This window comes from Balearica regulorum, chromosome 2 (assembly GCF_011004875.1).
Source record: "Balearica regulorum gibbericeps isolate bBalReg1 chromosome 2, bBalReg1.pri, whole genome shotgun sequence".
NCBI classification, from domain to species: domain Eukaryota; kingdom Metazoa; phylum Chordata; class Aves; order Gruiformes; family Gruidae; genus Balearica; species Balearica regulorum.
In genome coordinates this window covers 116,253,377-116,279,157 of record NC_046185.1, presented here as the reverse complement: position 1 = coordinate 116,279,157, position 25,781 = coordinate 116,253,377, and the positions used below count along the sequence as shown (strand labels likewise).

At 40.5% G+C, this 25,781-nt stretch overlaps 1 protein-coding gene across 6 annotated transcripts in view; it reads left to right on the top strand.

Moving 5' to 3' along the window:
* ELMO1 (engulfment and cell motility 1) overlaps window positions 1-25,781 on the top strand; it is a 313,180-nt gene that overhangs the window by 27,328 nt on the left and 260,071 nt on the right. For 5 of the 6 annotated variants that reach the window (XM_075745465.1, XM_075745471.1, XM_075745466.1 and 2 more), the window contains one exon: window positions 22,298-22,447. In XM_075745465.1, the coding sequence (XP_075601580.1) occupies window positions 22,370-22,447 (78 nt within the window). In that variant the 5' untranslated portion in view covers window positions 22,298-22,369. Of the gene's footprint in view, window positions 1-20,419; window positions 20,860-22,297; window positions 22,448-25,781 lie in introns of those variants that run through there. The other variant, XM_075745469.1, reaches the window with a different exon arrangement.

The window sequence follows — 25,781 nt, the reverse complement described above, 5'->3', positions numbered from 1 at the left end:
GTTTTAAATCATGAGGCATCAGCTGTGGGTGCAGGTCAGTCAGCGATGACTGGTTTGAATACAAGTAGATCTAACACATGCTGTACTTAGCCAGCATTTTTTTTTTTTAAATATTGCTAAAACTGGCTCTGTGCAGATCTGCAGCTCATGTGAATTGGAGGTTAAATCTGTTGGATAGCTCTGAAATAAGAATTTTGCCCTAAGATTGTTTTTAAAATTAACCTTCCTTTTGCTTCTTGCCCCCCCCCCCCCCCCCCCCCCGTTTGAAATAACACTACATTTTGAGATAACAAATTGGCTAGTGTACCTTGTGTATGGTTCCTGCCTATACACAGTTACGTAAGAGCATGAGCAAAATGTAAATTCTCTGGTAACTCGGCAGAAGATACTATTTCATCACAATTGCTATTTAATTTTTGCAAAAGAACCTCCCACACTGAATGTTCTTTGAGTTATTTGGGGTTGATTTTTCATGAATAAAGTTCTTAGTCATCTTCAGAATCTATGTAATATCTTAAAGAAATACTTTGCAGATTTCAGTAGTTAGCTGGTCTCCTTTTGTATCTCTCTTGATTCCTGTACCCCTTGCTGTATATGTGAGAAGCTGCTCTTAGGGCTGTAGCACAAGCTTTGAGTTTGGGAGTTGAGTGGTGAAAGCCTTCTGTTGTGGAAACCAATGGCAAAGAAATTACTTTTATTTTCTACTTTAAGCTCTGACAGTAACTTTCTGTGTGACCTCGGTGAAGATAGTTTCAGCAGAGTTTTTGCAGATAGTCTGCATCTGGATCTACAAAGCAGGAATGTGTTGTGGGCTGCCACGTTGCAAAGTTGCGTGCAAGTAAATGGTTCGTTGGGCAGTTGATATATTCCTCTTCCTATGTAGTAGGACTCTTGAGGATGCATGAGGTCCTTCACAGTGTATCAGAATGTAGATAGACTACCAACCAAGAGACTTCTTTACCTCTGCTATAGTCTGTGCCCTGAACCTCTGCTCCCCAGCTGCACAGCTTATATCCGTTTATATCATGAACAGTCCTGGACCAGTAATTTTGTGGAGGGGAGTCCTGGAATGTTGTGCAAACTGGCCCTTTAATTGCTGCAGTGAACGCAAGCCCATGGACAAGTCCCAGAACTTGTTTGTACCTTGGTAATAATATATATTTGCATACCTAATAGTGTATGCCTATAATATGTAAACTGAGAAGTTCCAGAATGTATTTATGAAGGACTTTGAGGTCACTAAAAGTTAGCAGTGAAACCAGCTCCTGTGGTTTTATTGCAAATATCAACTCTTGATGCTATTCTAAAAGCCTGAGCTCATGAAGCTAAATGACTGCATTAAAAAAAGGTTTGTTCATGGGGGGGTAATAACTCTCATTAGTCTAATTGGTATAGCTGGAGAAGGTCTGAGTTGCAAAAATCTGTTTTCTGTCATGAACTTCAAGCAGCAGACTTCAAAGCTAAATTCAAGTTAGAGAACACATGCTTTGGACTTGCTTGGGTCTGTATCAGTCTGACAGAAAAGGATAGTTGGTATCTGCAGAGTAAAGGACATGATAAGGCGAAAGAAGGAAGAAGGCTGTCATCTATGGGGAGGAGTGAGTGTAACAATGAAACTATTGTCTCTGAATCTCATCTTTCCTTATGTATCACAGCTATGATCTGAGGCTTGTTTCTGGAATGCTGGTGGTCGTTTATGCAGGGTGTTTTTTGAGCATTTTTTGTTTGTGGGTGTGTTTTATTTTTTTTATTTTTAATCTCTAGTGATAAATGGTTGTTTCTTTCAGGTTTTATTTGTTTTAATTGGTTACCCATGTGAGTTTGCTCTGGTGCATAGCAGTGTGCATTTAACAATAGGTATTTAAATTTGTGACGTAAAACTAATTAATGAAACAATAGCTTTTTTTTTTTTTGAAGCAGCAAGATTAAATAGTCACCTTAGTAGTGGAGAGAATGAACACCAGCTGAGAAAGGTAGTTCTTGACTGATGTTTAGATACTAGGGGTAGCAAACTTTGGGATTAGGTGCCTTTAGAATACACCTGTCACAGCAGAAAGGCAAGAGAAAGACGAAGTCTGAAAGCACTCTGTCTTGCACAGTTAATTTCAAAAGACCCTCTAGGAAAACTTGCAAGAACCATTCTGAAGATTGCTGAAAAGTTTGAAACACTTGCTCTTTCCAACTTTGCTGCTGCTACGCTTACTGTTTGTTTAAGCCTCAGGAAAACTTGTGGAGGTCCAGCAAACTTGGGGGACATGCCTCAATACTTTGTAATGCCGTGTGCCCTGTATGTACTGAATGTATTAATGTTGCTGTCTTCTATTGCATTTATACATTATTCTGCGTGTTGGAAAGATACAATCCCTCTTTAGGTTTTGGGTTTGTGGGTTTTTTTTTAAAGTGGTCCAGATTAAAAGAGGATTGAAGTTAACTAGACCAGCAAATCTTTTTTTATGGCTAGAGGGAGGAAACAAAAACTAGCTTTAGGCTTTCCTGGGGAAGGTGTTGGGCACTCCTGGTGTGAGTGGTGAGCTCTGGTTCTTTGATCCAGGCTTTGCTCTGTGGCTTTGGTGTTTGGGGGGAAATAACCAACCTGTTCTTTAGCTCCTTCTTAGTCCTGCAGACAAGCCGAGGGGAAGAAGAAATGCTTTCATAGATTGGGTGGAGTAGTATTATCTTCAGATCTCAAGACAGATTTGAAGGTCAGGGTCCAGGTTAACATTGTGATGGAGGGTAGAGCATACCACTTGGGAAAGGATGGTGCAATGGCCTCAGGCCAAGGGAGGGGTGCTGTGTGCAAGGTTGAACATCTCTGCCTTCTTAACCCATGCTGCCTGGCCTTTAGATTATGTCTTGTAGGTCACTATGCCAGCAAAATTGCATGTTTGTTTTCCTGTGCTGGCCCTTACATGAAGGGATGTGTGCCATATTTAGGCTCTCTCCTTTTGCAGGGTTTGTATTCTGAGGTCACTCTTAAATGACTGAGCTTCTTGAGTGGTACAGCTGACATACATGCATGCGATGTTTAATTACTTTACGAAATGCAGTTTTATTTTGGAAGTAGCATGTTCCTTCTTAGACACCTGCCTGGTGTGCTAGTTTTATTGCTAAGTGGAATATCAAAGTGTTTTTGTCCTATGCTCCGTATGGAATATGAGTGAACTAGTACGAACTGTACTTGCTTCCAAGAGGAGAGAGTGGAACTGAATAAGCTTAGTGAATAAAAGTTCAAATAAAATCATGGTGGCTTTAATGTGAATTTCCTTTTTTGATTAAAAACTTACTCATTTCAAGTTTAAAATAATTTTTACTTTGAAGTGAAGTTTCTTTTTATGATGTAACTAGGAAGTGTTACTCCAGCTGATGAATGTTATTTTAATATTGGGTGGAGTTGTTAAAGGCATTGACTTCTTTTGCAACTGAAAGGAAGAAAACCTTTTTTCTTGATATGAAAAGCCAATTACTGTATTATCAGGAAAAGGCTTTAATGACTGTAGCTCACTTAATGAGGGCATTATCAAATGAACCCCTTATTCACAGATTTATAGGGTGATATTTCTTAGATTGAATTGTCTTTGAAGCTGCCATTTAATCTTAAATACTTTGTAGTGATATAGTTGGTGCGTGGTTTTGTGTTGGGTTTGGTTTTTGGTTTTTTTTGTTCAGGTCAATATAAAAACATTTCAGAAAGTTTTATTTTTGTTTTGACCATAGGAGAAGAGAAATATTTTTTTTTTTCCAAGTCCTTGTAGAAAGTTATTAGCTAATAGTGTAGTTTAGGTGCTAATGTGAAGTTACTGCTTCAGATTATATCAGTATCCTTTCACCATATGAATAAAAATAATTTCTGACAAAGGTCCCAGCTTTTAAATGCTGAAGTTGCAGGAGTTTTCTTTAAATTATGCAAAAGTTGGGTAGGGCCGGGACTGAATTTGTTTTATTTTCAGATTGTGATATGTTACAGTTTTATTTTAATGAGATAGGCTGGAAGAGGCAAATTAATTGCTGTTGTGGTGTAGAGGCATGTCAGAGTTTGAGGAATTATGGAGTTTGTGTTGTGTTGAATTGGAGTGATGAAGCACAGATAACAGGCCACAGCTGTGGCCACAGATTAGGCGTCTCCAATTTGATGCTGAAAATATTGCATTAGCGTTGCTCTTCTAGGATTACTGTGTGGGAAGTCTGATGAATAAAACCAAATCTGAAATGGGGAAGCTAGAAATGCATGCTGCTGCAAATGCTTCTTGGGGCTTCATTGTTGTAAAACTAAGGTGACCCCTTGGCTAAGCGAGAGCAGTGCTCAGCAGCTTACTGTTCTTCAAGAACTTCCACTGGGTTTTTTCCATCTTAGTGTTTCCTTAAAGAATTAGGGTTCTCAGTTGTTCCTTCCTCTTACAGCCAGCACAGCTTAGGGGAGGATGAGAGTTGTGGTCCCACAGCACCTGTCCTTATGTGGAATCCATCAAGAGTTGTGAGTGTCGGGTTTACCAGGAGGTGTTTCAGGAAGGTGCATAAGCTTTGATCCAACTGGTGTACTGTGCAAAGGCCTTCCTATATAGGAAGGATCCAGTGAGGAGGTCAGTACCGCCTTATGAACGCCTGTGGGTATGGGAAACTTCAACATATAGGTATTGCTGTTGCCTTTTATGGAGCTGTCCTATTGCTGTGGGAATATTAGTGCTCCAGGTATTTCCAGGCACAGCACAGTAGTGTAGTAATGGATCAGATCTAACTACAGGCGTAATTCTGAGCAGTGGCAATTTTCCTCTGGCATATGAAAAATGTTTAGATAGCACAAATACTGTCTAAATTAGATATGTAGATTGTCCCCCCCAAAATGTAACTACATAGAATTTTACTTTTGACACCTTTTTAACTTTTCCTTTAATAGGAGCACTTATAAGATGTAATCTCTTAATTTTCCTTTGTTGTCCTCAGCAGTTTTATGTTGTCATAAACACAGTTAAGTGACTGTGTTTTGTTAGCAGAAATGTTCAAAAAAAAAAAAACAAACCCCAAAACAACCCCAGAACTACAGGCCTGTAGTCCTGTGTTCAGGCTGACTGGCAGACAAGTCAATGCTAGGCTCACAGATGGTCCAAGAGCATCAGCTGGGGTGGACTGGCTGAAGCTGTCATAGCTCTCATGGTTGCCAGGGTCCTATAAAGTTGGCTGGGGCAGTGAATTCGTATAAAACCAAGGGACAGCTCTGGCCAAGCAAGGGCTGCATGCAAACTTTGCTTATCCCACGAATACAAACTCTGTAAGGTATAGGGGCTGGAACCAAGAAGATCCAGAGTAATAAAAGACTGTGCAAGGTGTCCCCCCACCCTGCTTCCTCAAATGTTCTCATTCAGTGAGTGTAGCTCTATCCTGATCTGCAACATCCCGTTCATTGTTTTTGTGCTAGGAGTTTCCTGAATGCCCATGGAAAATGTGACACTCTTTGTAATGTAGAACAAATACGTTCTAGAACGAGACTCAACTGAAAGGATAAAACCTCATTCTGCGTTGTGACTTTAATCCAGATTTGCATTCCAGTGAAGGACTCTGCAGTGGGGAATGTGTCTGGAACGTAAGATACTGCAATGTAAAGCACACGGTCGTTCCTTGGATTTGAGGATTTATGTATGCGTGAATCAGAATTGGTAAATCTCTGACCTTTTTAAAGGACTCTTCCTTTTTTCTTGTTGATACTTTAATATCTTTTAAATGCATTTGACATTTTAGTGGATTGACAGATGACCAACTGATATCTATGTACAGTAGCAGAGGTTATGTTACATTTGGGATGTAGTATTTTATTGTTTGCATCGGCCTACTCTGATTTTCAAACTAGAATTCCCATCTGGTCCTTCAAAACTATAAATACATGTTTTTGAGAGAGGAAGTAAGATTGATGGCTATTCTAATATTTGGTATATACCACTTTCATGATGAATTGTTTTCTTCTAACTCTTCTGTTCACACTTACTTTCATAATCTTGAAAACCAAAAACATTAATAAATCAAAGTGGGTTAAAGATCAGACACGTGGTTTTATTTTAATAAGGGATAAAGCTGAAATCTCACTGAGTGTACATTGTTCAGCACTTGTTCTCTGGGGCATATGAATCAGTCCCTTCATTACTGATCTGTAAGCATTTCCTTTTGTGATTAGAGTGTATTTTCATAGAAAAAACAATGCAAGATAATACTCAGTGTGTTACTTTTGGTGCTTATGCTCATGTGCAAAGTTAATGTTTCAAAAAAAGAAGGGGGGGGGCAAACCTTTTGTGGCCACGTGAAGTTTTGACTTCAGAGTGAGTCTGTTTGCTTGATTTATATCTGTCAGCAGGAAGGGGATTTTGAGAAAAGGCATAGTAAGCCTGCAAGCTTGAGAAAAAGGTGTAACTTTCATGGTTATGCCTTGTGTGTCTGGAACATGTTTTCCCAAAGGATTCAGGGTAAAATGTGCTTTGGGAACTGTTTGTTCTGTGTGTGTGGGGAGGAAGACAGCAGGAAATGTGTGTTTCTCCTAGCTTTTTCTCATTGCTGGTAGTTAGTATTTGGGATGCTGTCCCCTGAAGAGGGTAAGGTTAGAACCTGGTGGAAGAGTCATAAATAAGAGAATTAAAAACTTTGAGACCCATCCTTTAATCCCCTTACTGCCATACCTACATATCCGCTCGCTCTTTGGTATCTTTTTATCAGAATTGTTGAAAGAGGCTGCTAAATGAAGAAACCAGCTTTCCTTTTGAACTTTTAACCTTCATGAAAGCTACAGTAATTGGCTTCTGCAGAACATAGATTGTTTGAATCTGACATTTAAAAAAAAAAAAAACAACCCAGGAAGAATGAAATATCAACGTGCACTTCTGAAATTCCCAAATTGCCGGTGAAGGTCTTGCTTCTCTGTGCTTTAAAAGCTTCAAAAGTGCAGAGAGAGACTGGGGAGGGGTGAAGTGTCCCTGTTGCATCTCAGCCGGGATGTGCTTTGGCTGAGATGAAAGTGCAGCGGTTGGTACAAAACCTCCACCTGGGGAGAAACGGTCGGGGTGTGTGTGAATGTAATCTCTTTGAAGGGAGTGGAAGAAGGCTTGAAGAGTGGGTAAAGGGAAATAAAACACTGTCAGAAAAGAAAAGGGGAGGGGGAGAAATGCCAAAACTGAGGGATGAATTGTACTGCCTAGGCTAAAGGTGAGTGTTATGCTTAGATTTCTTATATGAATGAATGTCCTATTTAAAAATAAATAAATAAATGTTTCCCCACTTCATCCTTGTTAAAAAGAACACAGTAAAACTCTTGACAATTGCTATTCTTTCTGAGAGTTGCTCACGTGAAACTTTTATATACTAAAAGCAAGGGAAGCACATTAAAGTCTAATCCCTGCTTACTCTAGTGGGTCTTAAAGCTGTCATCACTTAAATGTCGTACAAAAGCAAAAACAGTATCTTAAATACAAATGATTTTTTTGCCTCCAATGATTTTTAATGCACATATAATAAGTCAATAATTAAAAAAATCTAAAAGCAAATCCAGGTCAAATCATGCTTTAGATGACATTTAATCTAAAATGCTTGAAAGCAGCTTTCATGGGTATCATTGCTAGCTTTTTCATCTATATAAAAATGTAATACGTTTTTGCAAACTTGAAAATGAAAATTTAGTGGGACACAGCCTGACAGCAGAGACCTGTAGCCCTTCCTTCCCACACACAAGCTAATAGCTGCGCTGCATACATCATCACACGTGTAGCTGCTCAAAAGGAAAACGTGCTCAACGAGGCTTTTTACTTCTCGGCTGCTAGAAGAAACTGCTGACCTTTGGCATAGTTGAGTTTCTCTTAACAGAAAGCAGCAACACATGTCATAGTTGACTAGTGGCACGCAAAACTACCTTGCTGCCTTCGTCCTTTTAAGCTATGATTCTTCTTTCTTAAATAAGGTTGGTTAATGAACCAGGAGAAATAGTGACGGATTTAAGACAGGAACTGTTAAAACAGGCAGGTCCTCAATTTACTGGGAATAGTTCAGTTTGATTTTGTTAGAGATGAAGTGATTTTATGCAAGATGCTTTGAGCATCTTACTTGGAGAAAATCAGGATCCTTTGTAGCTGTGGGATTTTTCATTTTGCTGTTGCCTTACATGTCCTCAAAGCAAGAGGCAAGTGTTTTCTGTCATGTGCCTGTCTCTTAACATCTGTATTTCCACTTCAGCAATTAAATGATTAAAAGCAAAGGCAGGAGAGTAGGGTAGCTAGCAGCCATGCATTAATTTCACTGTGTAAAACTACAGAAAGAGGTAGCTGTCACAGGACAGTGGTCTCTTCCTGTCATGTGCATGCTGAAAATAAGGCAGTTGCCAGGAATGACTGAACCAAGGAGCCAGATGACAGGTTATTTCTAAGTTGAGAACAGCTTAAACTTTCAGGGCTCTGAAACCCAAAGCGCATGGTGTTTTGCAAAGTCACCCATATTAAATGATGAAAGCCTGAGTAGAAAGAAGAACGTGGTAGAGAGGTGAGCAGTAGTTGCTCATTGGGCTGTTTCAGAGTATTTGCATTTTGATAGGCTCCACAGACATTAGTGCGTGCCTCAGGGATGCTTAATGTAAGGAAAAACAGTTTTATATGTAAAGAAAAATAGCAATGAGACTTCAGACTTGGTCTTTATAGCGTGTTCTGTATGCTCTTTCATCTTGACTTAAATGAATATAATGGTGATGCTTTCATTTTGCCTGGGAAATTAGTTTCCCTTGCTGATTTGTTTTAAAGTATGTAATCCACCTAGAAATGTATTTGTCATTTTGTGCTGGTAATGAATGTTTTAATTTGGCAGAGTAAGCAAATTAGAAGACATTGGCCCATAAAAATAGCCACAAAATGATTTATTCCTTTCTGTCCCATCCCAAAGTCCATACCAGGGATTTTTGTGAGAAGCCCCGTCTGATGGATAACTGCAGCAATGTGCTCTGAGGTGCTAAAAAGAGCACAGACTGTTTCCGGCAGACACTGAAGCTGCATCCGCTGCTTCTACCTCTCTAGTTTTTAATGGCAGGTGTGGTATTCAAACTAAGGATGGTAGCAAGAAATAGGTAAGCCAGTCTCTGCTTTCAGGACCTTGAGGGTTGGGAAGGATAAAATGCAGGAAGAATTGGGCAAGTAGTCTGTCTGAGCACGTGAATAACTAAGGTGGCTGCCCATTTTGGGTAATCTGTCAGCCAGATTTAGATACAACCCTCCATAGCCTCTAAATGCCTCTCAACTTCTCTGAGAAAGTGTGGTGCCCCATTTTATAGCTGGTGATTGGAGGCACAGAGGGCCGAAGGGCAAGTACGTGGCCGCACACAAAGTCTTTGCATAAAAGAAAATGAAACATAAGTGTTCTTGGTTCTAAGTTTAACATCCTTGTATTTGAAGCAGGCTTTCTGTTCATTTAAACAGTATGATTACTACGTGTGGTAAGGAGTTCTCTTTAATCAGCGCTGTGGGCAAAACTTGGTAGATATAAGGTCTATTTGCAGGGGTTTTTTTTTCAGTTTATTTTTCTCTGGTGTATCTTATACTAGCTGCTAATGATTACATTCTCTCAATGACACCAAGGTCAAATAAGAATCTGGGGCTTTTGTGTCTCAAGAGGTTTGTTTTGCAAATCCAAGAATACATTTTTCTGTCTTGTTTAAATGGGAGCATTAGACTTTGTCCTGGGCATTGATGCAGCAGGTTTACCTATTGGCTCTGCTACTTCAAAATTTCCTTCAAGTGCTTTAAGTGGAATTAATGTCATCATTTTTTTTCCCCCAATCCTAGTTAAAGTTGTTGGTGTAGTAGATGAGACCAGCAAGGTAAGAGATGTGGCTGAAATCTGTCTAATTCTTTAACGCCCCAAGAAGAGAGCTTGTGAAGATGTTGTGGCTGGAAGGAATCTGCTCCAGAGTTTGGAGAATGGCACATGTGAAAAGGATACCTCAAAAAATCCTCAACGTCTTTTCCTTTATTCCTCATATGCACTGACTTCTTAAGTTTCGCATGCCTAGATCAAGAAGCAGCAATTGGCAACTGCATGTTGTGGAGAACGTGTCTTTGTGAGCCCTATATGCTGGAGTAATCTTCCAGGCAAGGTAGAAGGAAGTCACATCCAGCTCTGACAGAACAGCAAAATCCCCTGTTGGGAGTAGAAGACTGGAATTGAAATGGATTTCAAGTCCTGGTCTTCAGAGATGTGGAGTCTGCTTACTTGTGACAGGGCAAGTTGTCTGGCGGCTTTGGAAACAGAATGTCTCTTTCCTGATCATAGTCTTTACTCCAAGTTAAGACCTTCTGATGGGCTGTGGCTGTGGTTCTGTGAATGCAGCATGAAGACTGCAAAAACAGTAACCTGAAGCATCAATGTGCTGTGGGATGGGGTGGGGGGAGAGAAAAAAAAAATGGAGCATTCTTTTAGTAGAGATATGCACTGCAGCTTTTTGGCAGTGCTTATACTTTTAGTGTACAACCTGTGAATATTGCTTAATATATCATAAAATGAGAGTGGGTAAGGCTTTGTGTTTACTGTTGTCGCCATGCTGCCAAACCAGTAAAGCTGTGTTTTAGTCCTCACAGCAGAGTAGAAGTGCTTTACTGAAGGGCAGAAAGAGGACTCCATTCTGTTTTAAAGAGATTAATAGCTAAGTCGCACTTACTACTTGAACATTAGAGATCTGCTGATGTTAAATTATTGCTGAAAGCAGATGAAAAGTGCCACGGAGTTACTGTGTTGTGCTTTGTTTTAGTGTTGCCATTTTCACACAAAGGGCTTTTCAGCCAGGTGTTAGCCCTCTAGGAAGTTCAAAATGGTCAACTTCAGTTTGACAGAAGTGTTTCCAAATAAAGCTGTCAACTGAACTAGACAGTTAACCGAACAGTGATTTGCCACCCCTCACCCTGGAGTGCAACAGGAAAATTTAATTTGGGAACACTAAGTCTGAAAGCAAGAAAGATAAACAGTGGTTACTCTCATGGGGGAATTGGTGAAGGGATGTTACTTTATATTTCTGAAGATGTGAACTCTGGCAATCATCAGAGCACTAAAAATGTACTTGGATTTTATCCAAATACTTTAATCTTTTAATGTCTGTTACAATTACGAAGGAGCTCATTGGGTTAATGAAACATACTGTAATGAATTTAGTAGTTGCATATTTTTACATCGTTCTCTATGGAGTTGAATCTCAGCTGTGTGCCATGAACATTGCACAGGTGAAATAAATCCTTTTTTTTTTTTTTTTGGCTCAGGGCATGTTTCCATGATGGTTTAAGATGAGCAGGTTATATTCCTGCTTTCCTCTTTGCCCCTACCTATTCTATATGGTGGTCCTGATGCTTGTGTGAGTGAGTGGTGAATGTGTTCAAGGGACTAATCTGGCTGAAGGTGTGTCTTTGTTTCTGTTTGGTGGGGTTAGTTTTTGGACAGTCCATCTCCCTAAACTGGCACGCTGAAGGAGTGCCACTGCTGGCCATGACATTCGGGAAGCAGAGACATCACATCTGATGTGGAACTGGACTTTGGATGGCAGAAGCCTGAGGTTTTTGGAGTAGAAAGATTTCATTGTAGCAGAGAACATAAGGATCGCACCTCAGGATTATGTATGTATTACAGTATTTTTAACATAAAACAGTTATGAGGATCCATTTTTGGCTAATAATAAGTTAGAGGCATGCATGTTGTTATGTAGCAAAGGCATAGTATCCTTTTGCCTGTTGCTGCCAGCCTCTCCCTGTTCTGTAGTAAGCATTTGTAAGTTCTTAGCAGGTAGAATACTTGGCAATATCTCCTGGTTGGAATCAGTAGAGTATTAAATATTTGAGGTACTCTGTTTTTAGGATAATCGAGAAAAGCATCACACAGCAAGTGCTGGTTCATTTTGAATGGGTGTTTTGGTAGAAGTTGATTGAGTTGCAGCAGCAATTGGTGACAGTTGAAGTTCTGGCTCCTGAAGAGGAAACAGCTACGAATTGTCTTGCAGAATAATGTGGCTGGCAGAGTTCAGTCCTCGGTGTGCAGACAGCACTGCTTGCGTTGTCTAGATGCGTGTATTGTGGGACGGTTAAGCACTCAGTTTGTTGATTAGCCAATTTGGAAACAGTGAGCGTTTTGCTCATTCTTGGCATAACTATGTAAGTTCCCAGAGAGGCTGGAGCAGGAGCTTCAGCCGGAGCATGGAGATGGGGAAACACAGCTTTGCCGTCACCAGCTTTTGACAGTGGGTATTAGCTGTAGCCATTTGAGGAGTCTTAGAGAACATTTGTAATTATAGTTACTGATGAGATGGAAGATACATGGAGAAGCAGATCATATATACTACAAAAGGTGGCTTTTTAATTGATAATGACTTTTTGCCTGAGCATTGAAGTAAACATATTTACTAAATTAGCTAGTATTTTTCATGAGTCGGGTTTCTTTGTTAAAGTATTTCCACTTTTTTCTGGTAGTAAAATGAGACGATCATAACACCTCTCCCTAGCTTTAACTGCAGTGGCTGCTTTTGTGGCGGCTTCCTCCTCCCCCTTCTCTTTTTTTTTTTTTTTTTTTTTTTTATATACCCCAACATAATAGCATATATTAGATTTGGTGGGGTTTTAAGTTCACACATGGGTTGTAGGTTTAGAGTAACATATCACCTGTCCTGCTGTCCCTGCTAAAAGGGAGAGACAGTAAGCTTTTAAACTTGTCTGCTGCTTAAACGGCATGACTGTCTAGACCTTATGATTCAAACCAGTGGAAAGATGATGTTTGCCTCACTTTTTCCTCCTTCCCTGGGCCATGTGGATTTTAATGTTGAATAAAGTATGCAGTAAAATTGTGGGGCGACCACAAATTATAGCGAGTGCTTGAATGTGATGTATTAGACTAACAGAAAAGCAATTTACAGTAGTTTTCCTGTCAGAAGTAAAGTTTCATCTTGATCTTTAAAATCTTAGTTCAAGTTATGGAAGACTGGGATCTTTTTGAATGAGTGCTCTTGGATGCCAGCTGGGAAGAGTTATGGAGATAGTTGTTCCTAAGTTGTAACCAAGGGCTGGTTTTAGTGAGCTTAGAGAATCTTGTTATAGCGTAGAAGGAAACCTGCCACAAAATCAGCTCTTTTTGCTCATTATGTGCGCAGGTGAGTACACAAAAGGCACAATATTTGAACACAGGTGAGCAGGCTAAGACTTCAGGAGTGCTTACAGTCATTATATCGGTGTACTCGGAGTCACAGAATGGTTGAGGCTGGAAGGGATTACTGGAAGTCATCTTGTCCAACCCTCCCCTGCAACCAGCAGTGTCATCTGCTACTCCTGGTTGGTTTTGCAATACAGAGATGAGCAAGGGATAGTCCCCTGTTAAAATACCCAGATCTCCTGTTACCAAGTGTCACGCTTAATGCAGTTTACCAAGCTTTACACAGGACACATCTCCTCTGGAAATGGGCTGAGTGAGCAGAGTGCTCTGTTATCTTGTAGTAGTTTCTTCTGAAAGGTTTCTAGCATTCCTCCAAAATACCCTCTTGTGTTCTAGTTGTATGAACTTAGAACTTGCCCTCGTTTTGGACTCTTCAGTATCTTTTTGCTTGTATTTTACCTTACAGTGATCTTAGGGTTAGCCTGGCTGGATAATTGAGAAGATTGCTGAGGTATGCAAGCTCTTCCTGATCTAGAATTACAAATGATGGCCCCAAGGTATGTGTCAGCATTGAAAGGGGTTGTGATATCTGGTTGGAATGTCCCAGGAACAGTGGTTCCAGACTGAGCAGTACTCAGCAAAGCAGGGTGGGATCAGCGTAAGGACAGGCATATGCACAGTAGGTTTTTTGGAACGTGACTCTGTCCACATTTGTTTCCTTAGCGTCTCTGTATTCCTGTTTCCAAAGTGGGTTTAATAATGTCCATTAAAATGCCAGATTAGTCTCAACAACTGATATTGTTTGGAGATACAGTCTCTCTAATGCAGAATAGCTCGTGTTATTCCACAAGTTTTAGCTCTGTAGACAAGGTTTCTAATATTAACTCTGCTGTACTTTTTTTTTTCTTCCCCTGGGTGGCCATCACTGTGTTTCCCGTTTTCAGTCTCATTTTGCTCGCTGTCCTTCAGAGAGCAGGCACTGGGAAGTCCACAAGTGTTAATGGCAAATTTGCTCTTTGTGAATATAAGAGTGTGAACTGTCTACAGGGGTGGATTCAGAGACTGTATAGTGCTGAGAAGTCAGGAAAACATGGGGTGTTTTGACTGTTAGCTGTTTGGATGCACTGATTTCAATAAGTGTAAGAGAAACAGTGCTGGTAGAAACACCTCTGTAGATGGAGCTGCTTTCTGCTGCAAGATTACAGACACATGCGGTTTTTTTCCTTCTCTTGATTTTTGTCCTCTTTGAAAAGTGGTGTCAGTGCCTGAAGCAAAAGGCTGGTGTCCTCATTAGATTCATAAATGGTATCCAGTCTTTCTTTTTTGCTTTTTCTTTTACTCCTGATGAGCATGATCAGGCTCTGCTTATTCACTGTGGAGTATCAACATGTCTCTCTCTTCCACAGTACTTTCCTTTGCAGAATGGTTTCTTTAGAAAATAATTCTGTTTGTTTCAACCTTCGACATCCTGTCTGTGCTGTCAGTTAACTAAGTTATTTCCTTCAGCATTCACTTGTTTCTGTTGCCCTGTCTTCCTCCATTTGACTGTTAACTTCCTGGCTGTACCATTAGTTCCTCTGTATGTCTTAAGCATTGATAGGTTAAAAAAAGTCTAAGTCTCTCTCTCTCTTTTTCTTTTTTTTTTTTTTTTTTTTTTTTTTAATACTGCTGCTTGGTCTTGCTTCTAGCAGGAAGTTTAGAGTTTCTCCCAACCTTGAGCTTATCTTCTTGTATCTGTTACCTCCTTTGGGATATAGCTAATCATCAATATCTTGATTTGGCTTCTGCTGAAGCGCAGCAATAAAGTGTTATTTTGACTCAGGATGCTCTTTTGTGTGTTCTTTCTAGCCCCCAATTTATCCAAATGGCCAGAAAAATCCCAAGTACCATAGCTAGATCATGCTAGTGCTAGAAAAGGGGACTGTGACCTTTTGTTATTTCTTTATTCTTATTTGAATTCTATTAAAAATTGCTTTCCTGATGAACTTTCTCTGTTTCTCTTCGGCATGTTTTCAACCACCCTCTAATAAACTTATTCCATTTCCTTTGGAGTGTTCTTAGCTTAAGCATTAAAAAGCACTTTAAATACATAAAATAAATGACACCCATCCTTTTATGTTTTAATATTTACCATTGTTTATTTATTTCACAGTACCAGTTTCCTTTTCCCTTGCTTCTCCCCTCCAACTTTCTTACTGCTGCAAGGCTTCATCTTTTTCCTATTACTTCCCTCCTACATCTCAGGTTCTGTTGGACTACCCTGAGAGGTACAAAAAAAAAATGTATTCAGCTGGATTTTAAGGGATATTTTTTGCTGCTTGCTTCAGTTTAGAAACATCTGGAATACAATCCAATGATGAGAAATGACCTCAAATGAAGCAGCAAGCCCTGATAAACTGTGAAAAGTTTAAGTGGATTCTAATGTTTTATTCAGGGTAGTGTTTGATTTTGTTTCTTTACTCGATACCTGCCATGGTCTTTAAATTCCATGTGCTAGGCAGGTACTTAGTACCTTTGAAAAATCATGCTTTTTTTTTGTGAAGCCAGATAGACCTTACCTCTTTGACTGCTGGGTTATTGTTGGTGTGGTGGTTGTTGTAGGGGCGGGGGAGTTTGGGTGGGGTTTTTTTTGTTTGGTTGGTTTGGGGTTTTTTATTTTGTTTATTTCTTGGAATAGTCTTCTGAATACTTCAGTTTGGTACTTTCCTGATCTCTTGTTTGAAGAGCTCAGATATTAACATCTTTCATAAACAGAGCATCTTTATCTGACTGGATGGTATATGAGCGTTAATTAACTTGCTACAAAGTTTCAGATAAATCGAATGATCAAACCCAAGTTTTTAGTCCTTCCGAATGATAGATGTGTAACTAGAAGTTCCTTAGTAGAAGGAGCACAATCTTCCAAGAAGCAGGGGAGTTGAAGTTAAGTACCTGAATTTTTCTGTTATGCTTCAGTATGTGCTGTAGAAGCAAGACCAGACAGCCTGCTTGCCTGTGTTCTGAGTACATGCAGTCTGTTGTGTTTTCCTCCACCTTTTCTTTTCAAGCACCCTTTAAAGCCTATTTTTCTCTCCAGTTTTGAAGAGTGCTTTTTTTGAAAGTGGGCCTGTCAATGATAGTGAAACCTCAACCACATAAAACGCTTCCTAAGAAACGGAACAACAAGATGACTGTGGGAAAGGTAAAATACTTGGAATAAAGTTGTAGAGAAAGGTTATGGGTATGTGAGAATGAGACGTAATAACCACACAAATATTCACCATCTTTCTTCTGTGGCTTTGCCAGTGGCAAAAGCTGTCCTGTTCTGTAGATTTCACACCCATATTCCTAAAATCTCCTCCAATACTAGGTTTCTCGGTATTTCGGAGAGGAAAAAGTGGTGTATTTAAACCCAGACGGTCCCAGGCTCTTTTTATCACAATAGTAAATAGTGTGTTCCTGGGATAATGATGCCTTATTGATCAGATCATGCGGGTTTAGCATCAAAGAAACGTTCCTGTTGAGAAGCTGATGGACTGCTCTGAACCGTGGAAGACTGTTGAGTAGGGTCAGGTCTTCCTGCAGTGTGGATGGCTGCTGCAGAGGGGGTAGCAGCCCCCCTGGGTTGTCTGCTCTCTGAGATGGCCCCCTCTTTTCCATCACTTACTAGAATATAGCTCATAGCTCCCACAGAGCTTTATCTTCCATTTGTGGCAAAGTATCTCTGTATTTTATTGACATGGGTCTGCTGGGCCTTTGATTCCTGTTTAGCGTAGGGGTGAGTAGCACCGAATGCATAACGAAAGGGAAAAAAGCAACATGAAAGCCTTTTTATGTACACAAAGTGTACATTCAGCCCCCTGGCTTCTGTGCCCTGTTTTTATTTTTTGTGGAGATGGTAGAGTGTGTTTACAGTTCCTTAGACTCGGCTGTTCAGTCATGCAGTTTAACTCCAAAAATAACTCTCTTGGGGGATATTAATCCAACGCTGGATTATCTTTCTAAAATCGTTAATCAGACTTGGTCCCCGAGGGACCTTCCAGCTGAACTTGCCAGTTAGTTTCTGTCTGCTGGGGCGGCGGGAGCCGAGCGGAGGAAGCTGATGAGGTTTGACAAGAAGCGGTTACTTACGTAAGGTGCTGAGCGGAGGGACCCGTGTCCCTCTCCTCCTGCTGCGGGTCCTGGCACGGCCGGCCGGGGCTCAGCTCTCTGCCAGCACCTGTTAGGTTCTGCCTTGTTCTGCCTTATCCTGGCTGCGCTACTGCCCTTCCCTCCATTCGTATTGTTTCGCCTTGAAAAAATGCCATGGGAAAACCTGCCTGTGATGGGGGGAGTGGGGAGATCTGTGCCAGCTCCAGGTGATGCCTGTATATAATGCCTTTTGTCCAGGGAGCAGAAACACATGCTTTGTTTTATTAAATTCTCAAATGCACACGGCATTCCTTCAGTCATTTTTTAATCATTAACTTCCTTATTCGAGCTGTTCTTGAAATGACCTGGCCTGCTGTTTGAACCTCTCTTCTGTAAAAGAAGAAATGAGCTGTTGTCGGCTGCTGTTTTCATAGACGACTAGAACTGCTAGTCACATAACTCCTATTAGCCTTCATGTTTTTCCCTGTCTACAGAGTAAGAATACAGCTTATTTCTTGAGAGATGTGCTCTGATAGCTATCAGTTAAAGTACTTTGAGATCCTTGTATGGAAAGTGCCAGGGAAAGTGAAATTGCAAAACAAGTTTAAAAAAAAAAAAAAGAGTTATACTGAGAACTCATTTCATACATGAATAAAATCCTGTTTTCCACATGCAATGCATGGGTAGAAGGGGAAAATTCGATATGTTTTACTGACATATGTGCTGAATTAATCTCTCAGACCCAGGTAGGTAAATTGAGAGTTTCTGTGTCTGTGCTGATGCATTTTTGTATTGCAAAACATAGTCTGATTTCCAACTTGGGCGTTTATTACTCTTAGACCACTGGAAGCACTGCAGAGCATGGTTGAAATATGCAGAAATATACCGTATGTGGTAATAATAATAACTTGCAGAATTTGCACTTTAGTAGGCTAATCTGTCATAGTTCTAAAAACCCTATTGATGTAAGAAAGTGTACTCAAGTGGTAGAGATGTTTTGGTTGTGGCTTTTTTCCCTCAAATTATAAAATAGTGTACTGCTTAGCATGGAAGTTGGTTAAACCTTCTCCAGGTTACAGCTGCATGCATGCATTAGGGAAAATAATGGAAAGTTGCCTTCCTTTTCCTCACACCCCTCCTCTGCTTCATACACTCGTGCCTGCACAGGCATCCTGTTGCCTTCAGGTTCTGCCTTCAAAATAAACATTGTAAAAATGAGTTGCAAAGTTGCTCTTACATGTCAGTGCTTCTGGGATCCCACTGGGAGAGAAAAAAGAATTGCACTTGAGAAAACTCCATAACTAGACCCTTTAGCGACGTCTGTACCCTTTTCACTGCTTGACTGCTACTGGCATAACAAAAAGCAGTTGAAATCAGTTCTTCATTCACATAATGAGAATTGCTTACTAAATTGGAAGCGTTTCACACCAGGGATTGTGCCTTCCTTATTTTACTGGGCAGTGTCTAACACGCTACATACCACTGGAATAAATAGTAAGTAATTTGTAGTTGTCAGCACTGTAGAGTGCAGAATTTTCTTTGCAATCATAATTTTATGATGACAGCTAAACATCTGTTTTGGCCTTTAACAAAAAACCCAACAAAAACCCCCGTTTGTTTCTGACATTACCACATTACCACAAAGGTAGAACAAAACTGGGTTACCTTTTGGATCCTGCATTGGTTACATCCAATTATTAACTAGGGGGAAAAAAAATCAGCACATTTGACTATGATGCCCACTGAGAAACAGAAAGAAATTTGTAGTGATGATTTTATGTATGCTTTTCAGTGTTCAGACCACACTGATGTCTCTGAGTTGGTCTTCTCCTGGTGGGAGAAGTCGAACTACAGCCATTTGTATTAGTTAAAGATCTGTCACTTTGCTTTGTGTTTTATGACCATATAAGCATATGTATATTAATAATTATAATTATGTAGGAGATCTGTGCTAGCCTGCATTAAAACTAGTCACATTAAAATTGTCTTCTGAATGCTGTGGCAGACTTCTCTTGCACCTTGCTTTGGAATGCAAATGCTTATTTTCCATAGCTGAATTTGATTAACTTATTGTCAGCTTTCCTTGACTCTTCTTTCTTAAACTGTTTGCTTTCTTCCTGTGTGACTTGTTAAGACGGACCACAACTCACTAAAGCAAAATGAGGGTTAATGCCCACATTCGTATGTAAGAGTGAAAGTTTTCTGGAAATTTTATTGCTGCGTCATGTCATTTTGCTTTCGTAGTAATGGTCAGTGGTCATGAATCAACATTTTTTTCTCCAGCGTTCATTGTGAGCTGTGGAGTTAGCTAACCTCCTAGGGGAGGTACTGGGCTGTGAGTTACCTTCCCTTTGCCTCTCACGGTGAGAGGCAACAGTCCTCTCAGTTACTTCTGTCCATCATCCAAAAGAAAGTGTGCTGCCTGTGCATTAGGGGGATCTGTGGATTGGGTAGGTCTCCCTTCTCTATATGTCTATATGTGACCTACAGATTTTTTTTTATTTTTTTTTTTTCATTAAAACTGTAGAAGAAACATGATGGGGGAGGAATAAAACTGTTGAAAATAAGGATTTACTCAGCTGAAGCTATCCTCAGTCAAGTTTGTCTGGCAGGAACTGCTGCTGCTCTTTTTGTGTTGCGGCCAGTAAACTCAGGCTCTGGCTGAGGCCCCGGCCGGCTTCCAGCATCCCTCCTGCCAGGGATGCGGTGCCGTGCCAGGGCGCGCGGGGAGAAGCCTGTCGGTCAGGCACGGGGTCAGCCAGCTCCGCTTAAGCACTGCATGCGGTTTAATACCAAAATGTCACCAGGCTGAGACTACTGAGGACTGCTCTGCTGAGGAAACACCGTCACTGTGAGTGTGGGAGCAAAAAGGCGCCAAGATCTCGGTTTCATTTGACTGTCGAGATGGATTAACAGCTCATTGCTGCAAAAAGTCTTGCTTCTCCTTCCCCCCACCTCGCCACGTCGTGCCACCTCTGGGAAGCTGTTTGACTTGAATGTGGTAAAAACTAGATGACAGCAAATATTTTTGTGCTGGTTAGTTGAGTCAGTGCACTACACAGCAAGGGAAGCACTCACGGGAGATGCAAATGGCAGGAGTGTGAGGTGTCAGGGGAGAAATGGCAGGAACTTTGCATCTGCTCGGGCTCTCTGGGGGGAAAAGACAGCCAAAAGTGAATGTCTGGCTATTCTTAATGACTAGCAAGCCAGTTCCATGCTTTAGTCATGTTTAATCCTGGTCCCTGTAACATCTACAAAAAGTAGACAATACCACTGTGTTTCTTAATCACGTTGTTTAGTCTTTCAAGGTGCTTCCTGCAATCCAGTCTTATTTATAGACCGTCCATTGTCTTGTTTACTGCCTTGCACTTTGCTTTGTGGTGATGTGTGATCCTGTCAGTGTCAGAACTGCCATTGTTGGAGATAAACTGCTGGGGTGTTAAAGTTTGTAAATAGCTTTTATAGCATGTGTTGAGAACCCTATGTAGAATGTAACAGGGCTTGCAAACACTGAGGACTGAGCCTTTTCAGAGTAGAGCGGAAGACACACCAGAAAAAAAAAAAGATAGAGCTGCATACGTGAAGGCTGGATGAACTCCCACTTCTAAATAGTATGAGACGAAGGTACAAAATTTCTTGATAAAGGGACTGTTTCATGATTTTGTTCAGGCTAATCCGAGTTCATGCTTCTGCTGTGATTGGAGAAGGGTTGTTAGACTGGGTTAGTTGAATCAGCCACTGAAGTTGATCAGAGCCCTTTTTTCCTGTACCTCTTTGCGGCTTTTGGATGTCTGCTATATTCTGTCAGCTCATCTCTTGCCTTAGCTCTTTCAAAGCGTGTATGTGCAACCATGTGTCCATGCTTTCACCACTTCCTTCTCTTTTCTGCTAAGAAGTCGTCGAACTGCACCTCTGGGGATTTCTGCAGCTTCTCTCGTTTTGTTGTATGTGATGGCATTTTGTCGGCAGAGCGCGCGGGGAAGCGCTGTGGTCGGCAGGGAGGACTTGGCAAAGCAAGCAGGAACCTCGCAGTCTGCAGGAGGGTGCGCACGTTGCTGTGTCGTAGAATTGCTGAGCTTTGCTACTTCAGTGGCTGTCCTGCTGTACCTGCTGGGAGAGGGGTGCGTAAGGTTTGTTTGCAAGCCCAGAGAGGCACTACACCTGCTTGAAAAATGTTTGTTGTTGTTTTGAGGTTACAAAGTTTGAGCCAAAAGAGGTAGAATTTAAATTCTGCAAAACCTGAGGATTTGGTTCTTCCCCTTTCCTCTCCTTCCCCAAAATTCACAGCCTGCACTATTTCATTCACATGAAAATGTGACATGAGATCCTATTGATGTCATAGTTCTGCAAGAATATGAATATTTTATGTAGCTGATTATATCGTTGTGAATGTATACTACATCCTTGTGTATTCATGTGTCTGAGAGTTACCATAAAGAAGTATTTATATATGGGTATCTCTGGATCTCTTAGGTGAGGATATATATGTGCATGTGTGCATGTATATGTGGAAACTGCTGTGTGTTCTGCCTTCCTCCTGACATCCTGGTTGCTATAGTGCAGTGATCTATTTGTGAACACCCAGAAGATCATTGCTATAGTTAAAAGAAACAGTGTTTCCTGGCCATAACTTCCTGGGCAATCTCTTCTCCTGGAGCGCCAGCTTTAACCGATTCAGTCACATTCCCTGGGACTCCAGGAGTGACACTGTAACAGGAGCTTCCTCTAGTTTGTCGCTTTTCCCCACCAGCATATTTAATAATATTTAAAAATAGTTTCTCTATTTAAATCTAATGCATGCCTATTATTCACTGTACATTTCAGTGCTTCAGCCATCTTTCTAACAGACTGTCGAGCTGTGCAGCGTGTTGTGGCGTTGTGTCCTGTGTTTGCTTCTGTAATATGTGCCATTCTTCTGCTCTTGCACATACATACACACATACGTTTTTATCCACCTGCCCAGCCAGGCAAAATGTAGGAGGTGAAGCGGCAGTGCTGGAGTTCTGTCTGAACTGCTGTATTATTATATTTTTTTATTTTTTTTCCCCCCTTCTCCCTGCAGGTGTGAATGAGAGAGACTCTCTGCAGTATTTAGTGTCCAGTTGTACTGGCTCCGAAGAACAGCAGCGTCGCAATGCCCCCTCCTGCTGATATAGTGAAGGTGGCGATCGAATGGCCAGGTGCCTTCCCCAAGTTAATGGAAATAGATCAAGTAAGTGCCTGTGTATGTGTGCTAGCCCGGCCCTGTGCATAAGTTTGTTCTTCTCTGTGCGTGTGTGTCTCTGCATCTATGTTTACTTAGATGCACACATATGTTTCTGCGAGTGCATGTGTGGTAGAAGGTGGGTTGTTTTTTTTTTATAAGGGGTGTAACCTGCTTCCTCTCTTACTGCTTAATGTTTTTGATGTGTTTAGCTGTTGTTTTTTTAATTTGTTTTTTTCCTTTTAAACAGCTGCTTAAATAAGGCATTTACTGCTTGTGTGACCCATTTAACACTTTTGTGCCTTAGTTTGTTCAACTGTAAAATTATGGAAATTCTGTTACCCCTGGGTGGAAAGTCTTCAAATTTTTAGTCAGTGTTTTGCATTTGGAGTAGGATCATACTGAATGACTGCAGCAAGTGCAGATTTTGGAACTTAAGTAGTGGTGCACTGTGAGCAGGAGGATCTGTGCTGTTCCATACAGGAGTCTCAGGGTTTGTCCTGTTTAGCTGGTTATTTCTAGTGCAGTGGCCCCACAAACTGATTGGAGGCAATGTACAGAAGCTAACAAATTCAAAATTATGAATTAAAGACTCTCTGTAGTAAATTTGGGGAGGGGGCATTGGGCGAGAAACAAACCAAATCTAGTTATACAAGTGCTGTGTTTTACATTCTAGACCTCTCTGAGATTTGTTTTTGTGGCACATGTATTAATATTAAAAGGAACCTCTTTAATATTTAACAGCTTACCCATAACATTTTGAAATCATACAGCATGTTACCTGTTTAGAATAATTAATTACTTCTGTAAATAGTATTCAGAGTGAAGAAAAGCATTTCATAATGTGCTTTAGACCCTAGTGTATCTGGGGACCAAGTAGTTTATAAAGTTCTGTCAGAGAGGAGAAAATTTGAATTCATGCTGCAAATGTTTTACTGAAATGGGATCCTAATTTCTTCATGCAGTGCAATCAGTTTCACTTCTAGTTAACCCTTTTGTGGCATATGCTTGGGAAATTTCTGTATGAACTTTGGAGAAACATGGTACTAAAGGGTGGCTGGAATAACAGCAGTATGATTTTTGGCACTCTGAAAGCCCCTTTAGAGGAAAGGGGAGTTCTGAAGCAGTTAACACTTTGTGGTTTGATTTCCAGACCTGTCAAGCTTCTGCATTTTCATTTGCTGATTTTTTTTTTTTTTTTTGTAAATATATATCTACAGATACAAATCTCTTGCCTTCTGGAATGAAGAATGTTTTACTTTTTTCTTCTTATATAACAAATGATAGACACTGTGCACACTGTGTTCAAAGAAAGGTGCATGTTAGTCATGATGAAGAACAGCTTATTGCTACCAAGTACAGTGGGGACAAAAATGAACAAATATGCAATCTCCTTCCAAGCAGCAGTAAAATAATACCAAAATGATTGGTTTTAATTTACAAAATGGCTTAAAGTGAGTCTCAAAAAACCCTGATACCTTATCTGTGTTAGTTTACTGTCCTAGAACCTTGTTTTTACCTTTATTATATAAGATTTAGAGTGGACAAGAAGGATCAGCACTGAGTTATATCTGGTACAACTCTTCCAACCCAGTCTGCCAAGTTGTCCACAAGCTTCCTCATGACACTTTGTGGGGAAGAGGAGGAAGAAGAGGGGAAAATAAGGTTGAAAGGGAGAAGGCTAACAGCAGCCTGCTCCTGATGCAGGGGCACATGGGGGAATGAAGTTTGAGGGTCTCGTCCCTCACCTTTCTGGCATGGAAAATACAGGTGAGGTGACAAGAAATGAAGATGGGAAAGAAACATCCTTTCCTAATACCCACACATTTACTTTTTTCAGGGATGGGAGCAATGTGGGAATGAGCCCTGAAAACATACAGGGTGATACATGCTTCTAAACACACAGCTCTGCCTTTGGTTCACTTAATGCTAACTTTTCCCCAGTCTGTTTCCTTTAAAACATCTATTTACTTGAAGAGCTGTAGTGGAGGAGATGATTCATACCTCAGATGGCTAGCTGTTGGAGATATTAAAGGCAACGAGGGAAAAGGAAGGCAGAAAAGAGAAGTGAGTTGCCCATTGACCAGACATTGCAGCCAGTGCCTGTCTCCCAGGTAGGATCTGCTCAATCAAGCACCATTTGACATGTATTCAAAAAATCCTAAAGACTCTGCCTTACCAGTTTCTTCCCTCTCTTGATACCTTTACCAGTAAGAAAAACAGTATGTAAAAGAACAGTGCTGTATTATTACTTTAAAAAGAACAACAAAAAACCCTCACTGTAGTATGATGCAAGTTCTTTATCTTTCGGGATACTGAGGCTATTTCAGATATTGAAGTGAAAAATACCATATAAGAGATCAGAGGAAAATCTGGATATTATTTTTTAGGTTGCTTGTTGTATACATTTGGTAGCATTTATTTATATTCAGTTGCACAGTATCCCAATTCACCAGCTGTGTATATGCATATTTTGCTTAGTGATGAAGAGAATAATGTCACTGTGAAACCACAGTGTATGACAGTGGTGTACTGGAAGGTGTTGGGCCTGAAAAGAGCTCGTGAGTATTTTTTCCACCACATGTTATTAAACTTTACATGAGGAAAACCTCCCCTTCAGGGACATGACTTCTGACATCCTGGACTTCATGTGCCACAGAGCTTTTTCTAGTTGATGCTTCCCGCTATGTTTCTGTGAGTTTGTCACCTGGGTTCATCAATGACGGTCTTAACTTCAGTCATACAAGTTAGTCTCACTGAGTTAGAGAGACTTTTTGCCTGCACAATTAATATATAATTAAGTGCTTTTCAGAACCAGCCTCTGTGGCTAACCTTTCTTCTCATTCATTTAAACGTACTATTTGATGCTAGGGTTTTACTGCTTTTTTCCTGGAAAGTTGCTTTAAACAAGGAGGGCAAAACTGCATATTATTTACTGCCCTCTTTCTTACCAGGTGGGGACTAATTAAGATGCAGTAAACCTAGCAACTGGTTGTTACCTGTATGCGTTAAAGCTGATTTTAAAGCATGTGCAAGCTACTGTACTTTCCTGCTTTCTCCTTGGGAGGTGGACTTGACTGAATTCCATTACTCTCTTCCAGAATACTTGATTTTTTTTTTTTTCATTTCAGTTTCCCCCAATTTCCATCACTTTCCTCAATTATAAATTTGAAAAATAACATCTAGACTCTCCCCCCTCCAGGATAAATCCCTACTGGCAATATTAGTATCTTCATCAAAATTAATTTTTAAAGAAAATATTTTATTATGATTAGAGCTGGATATAGGGATGATCTTCCACTTTTAAGCCTTCCTGTCATGTAAGGGGAGGAATGGAAATGAG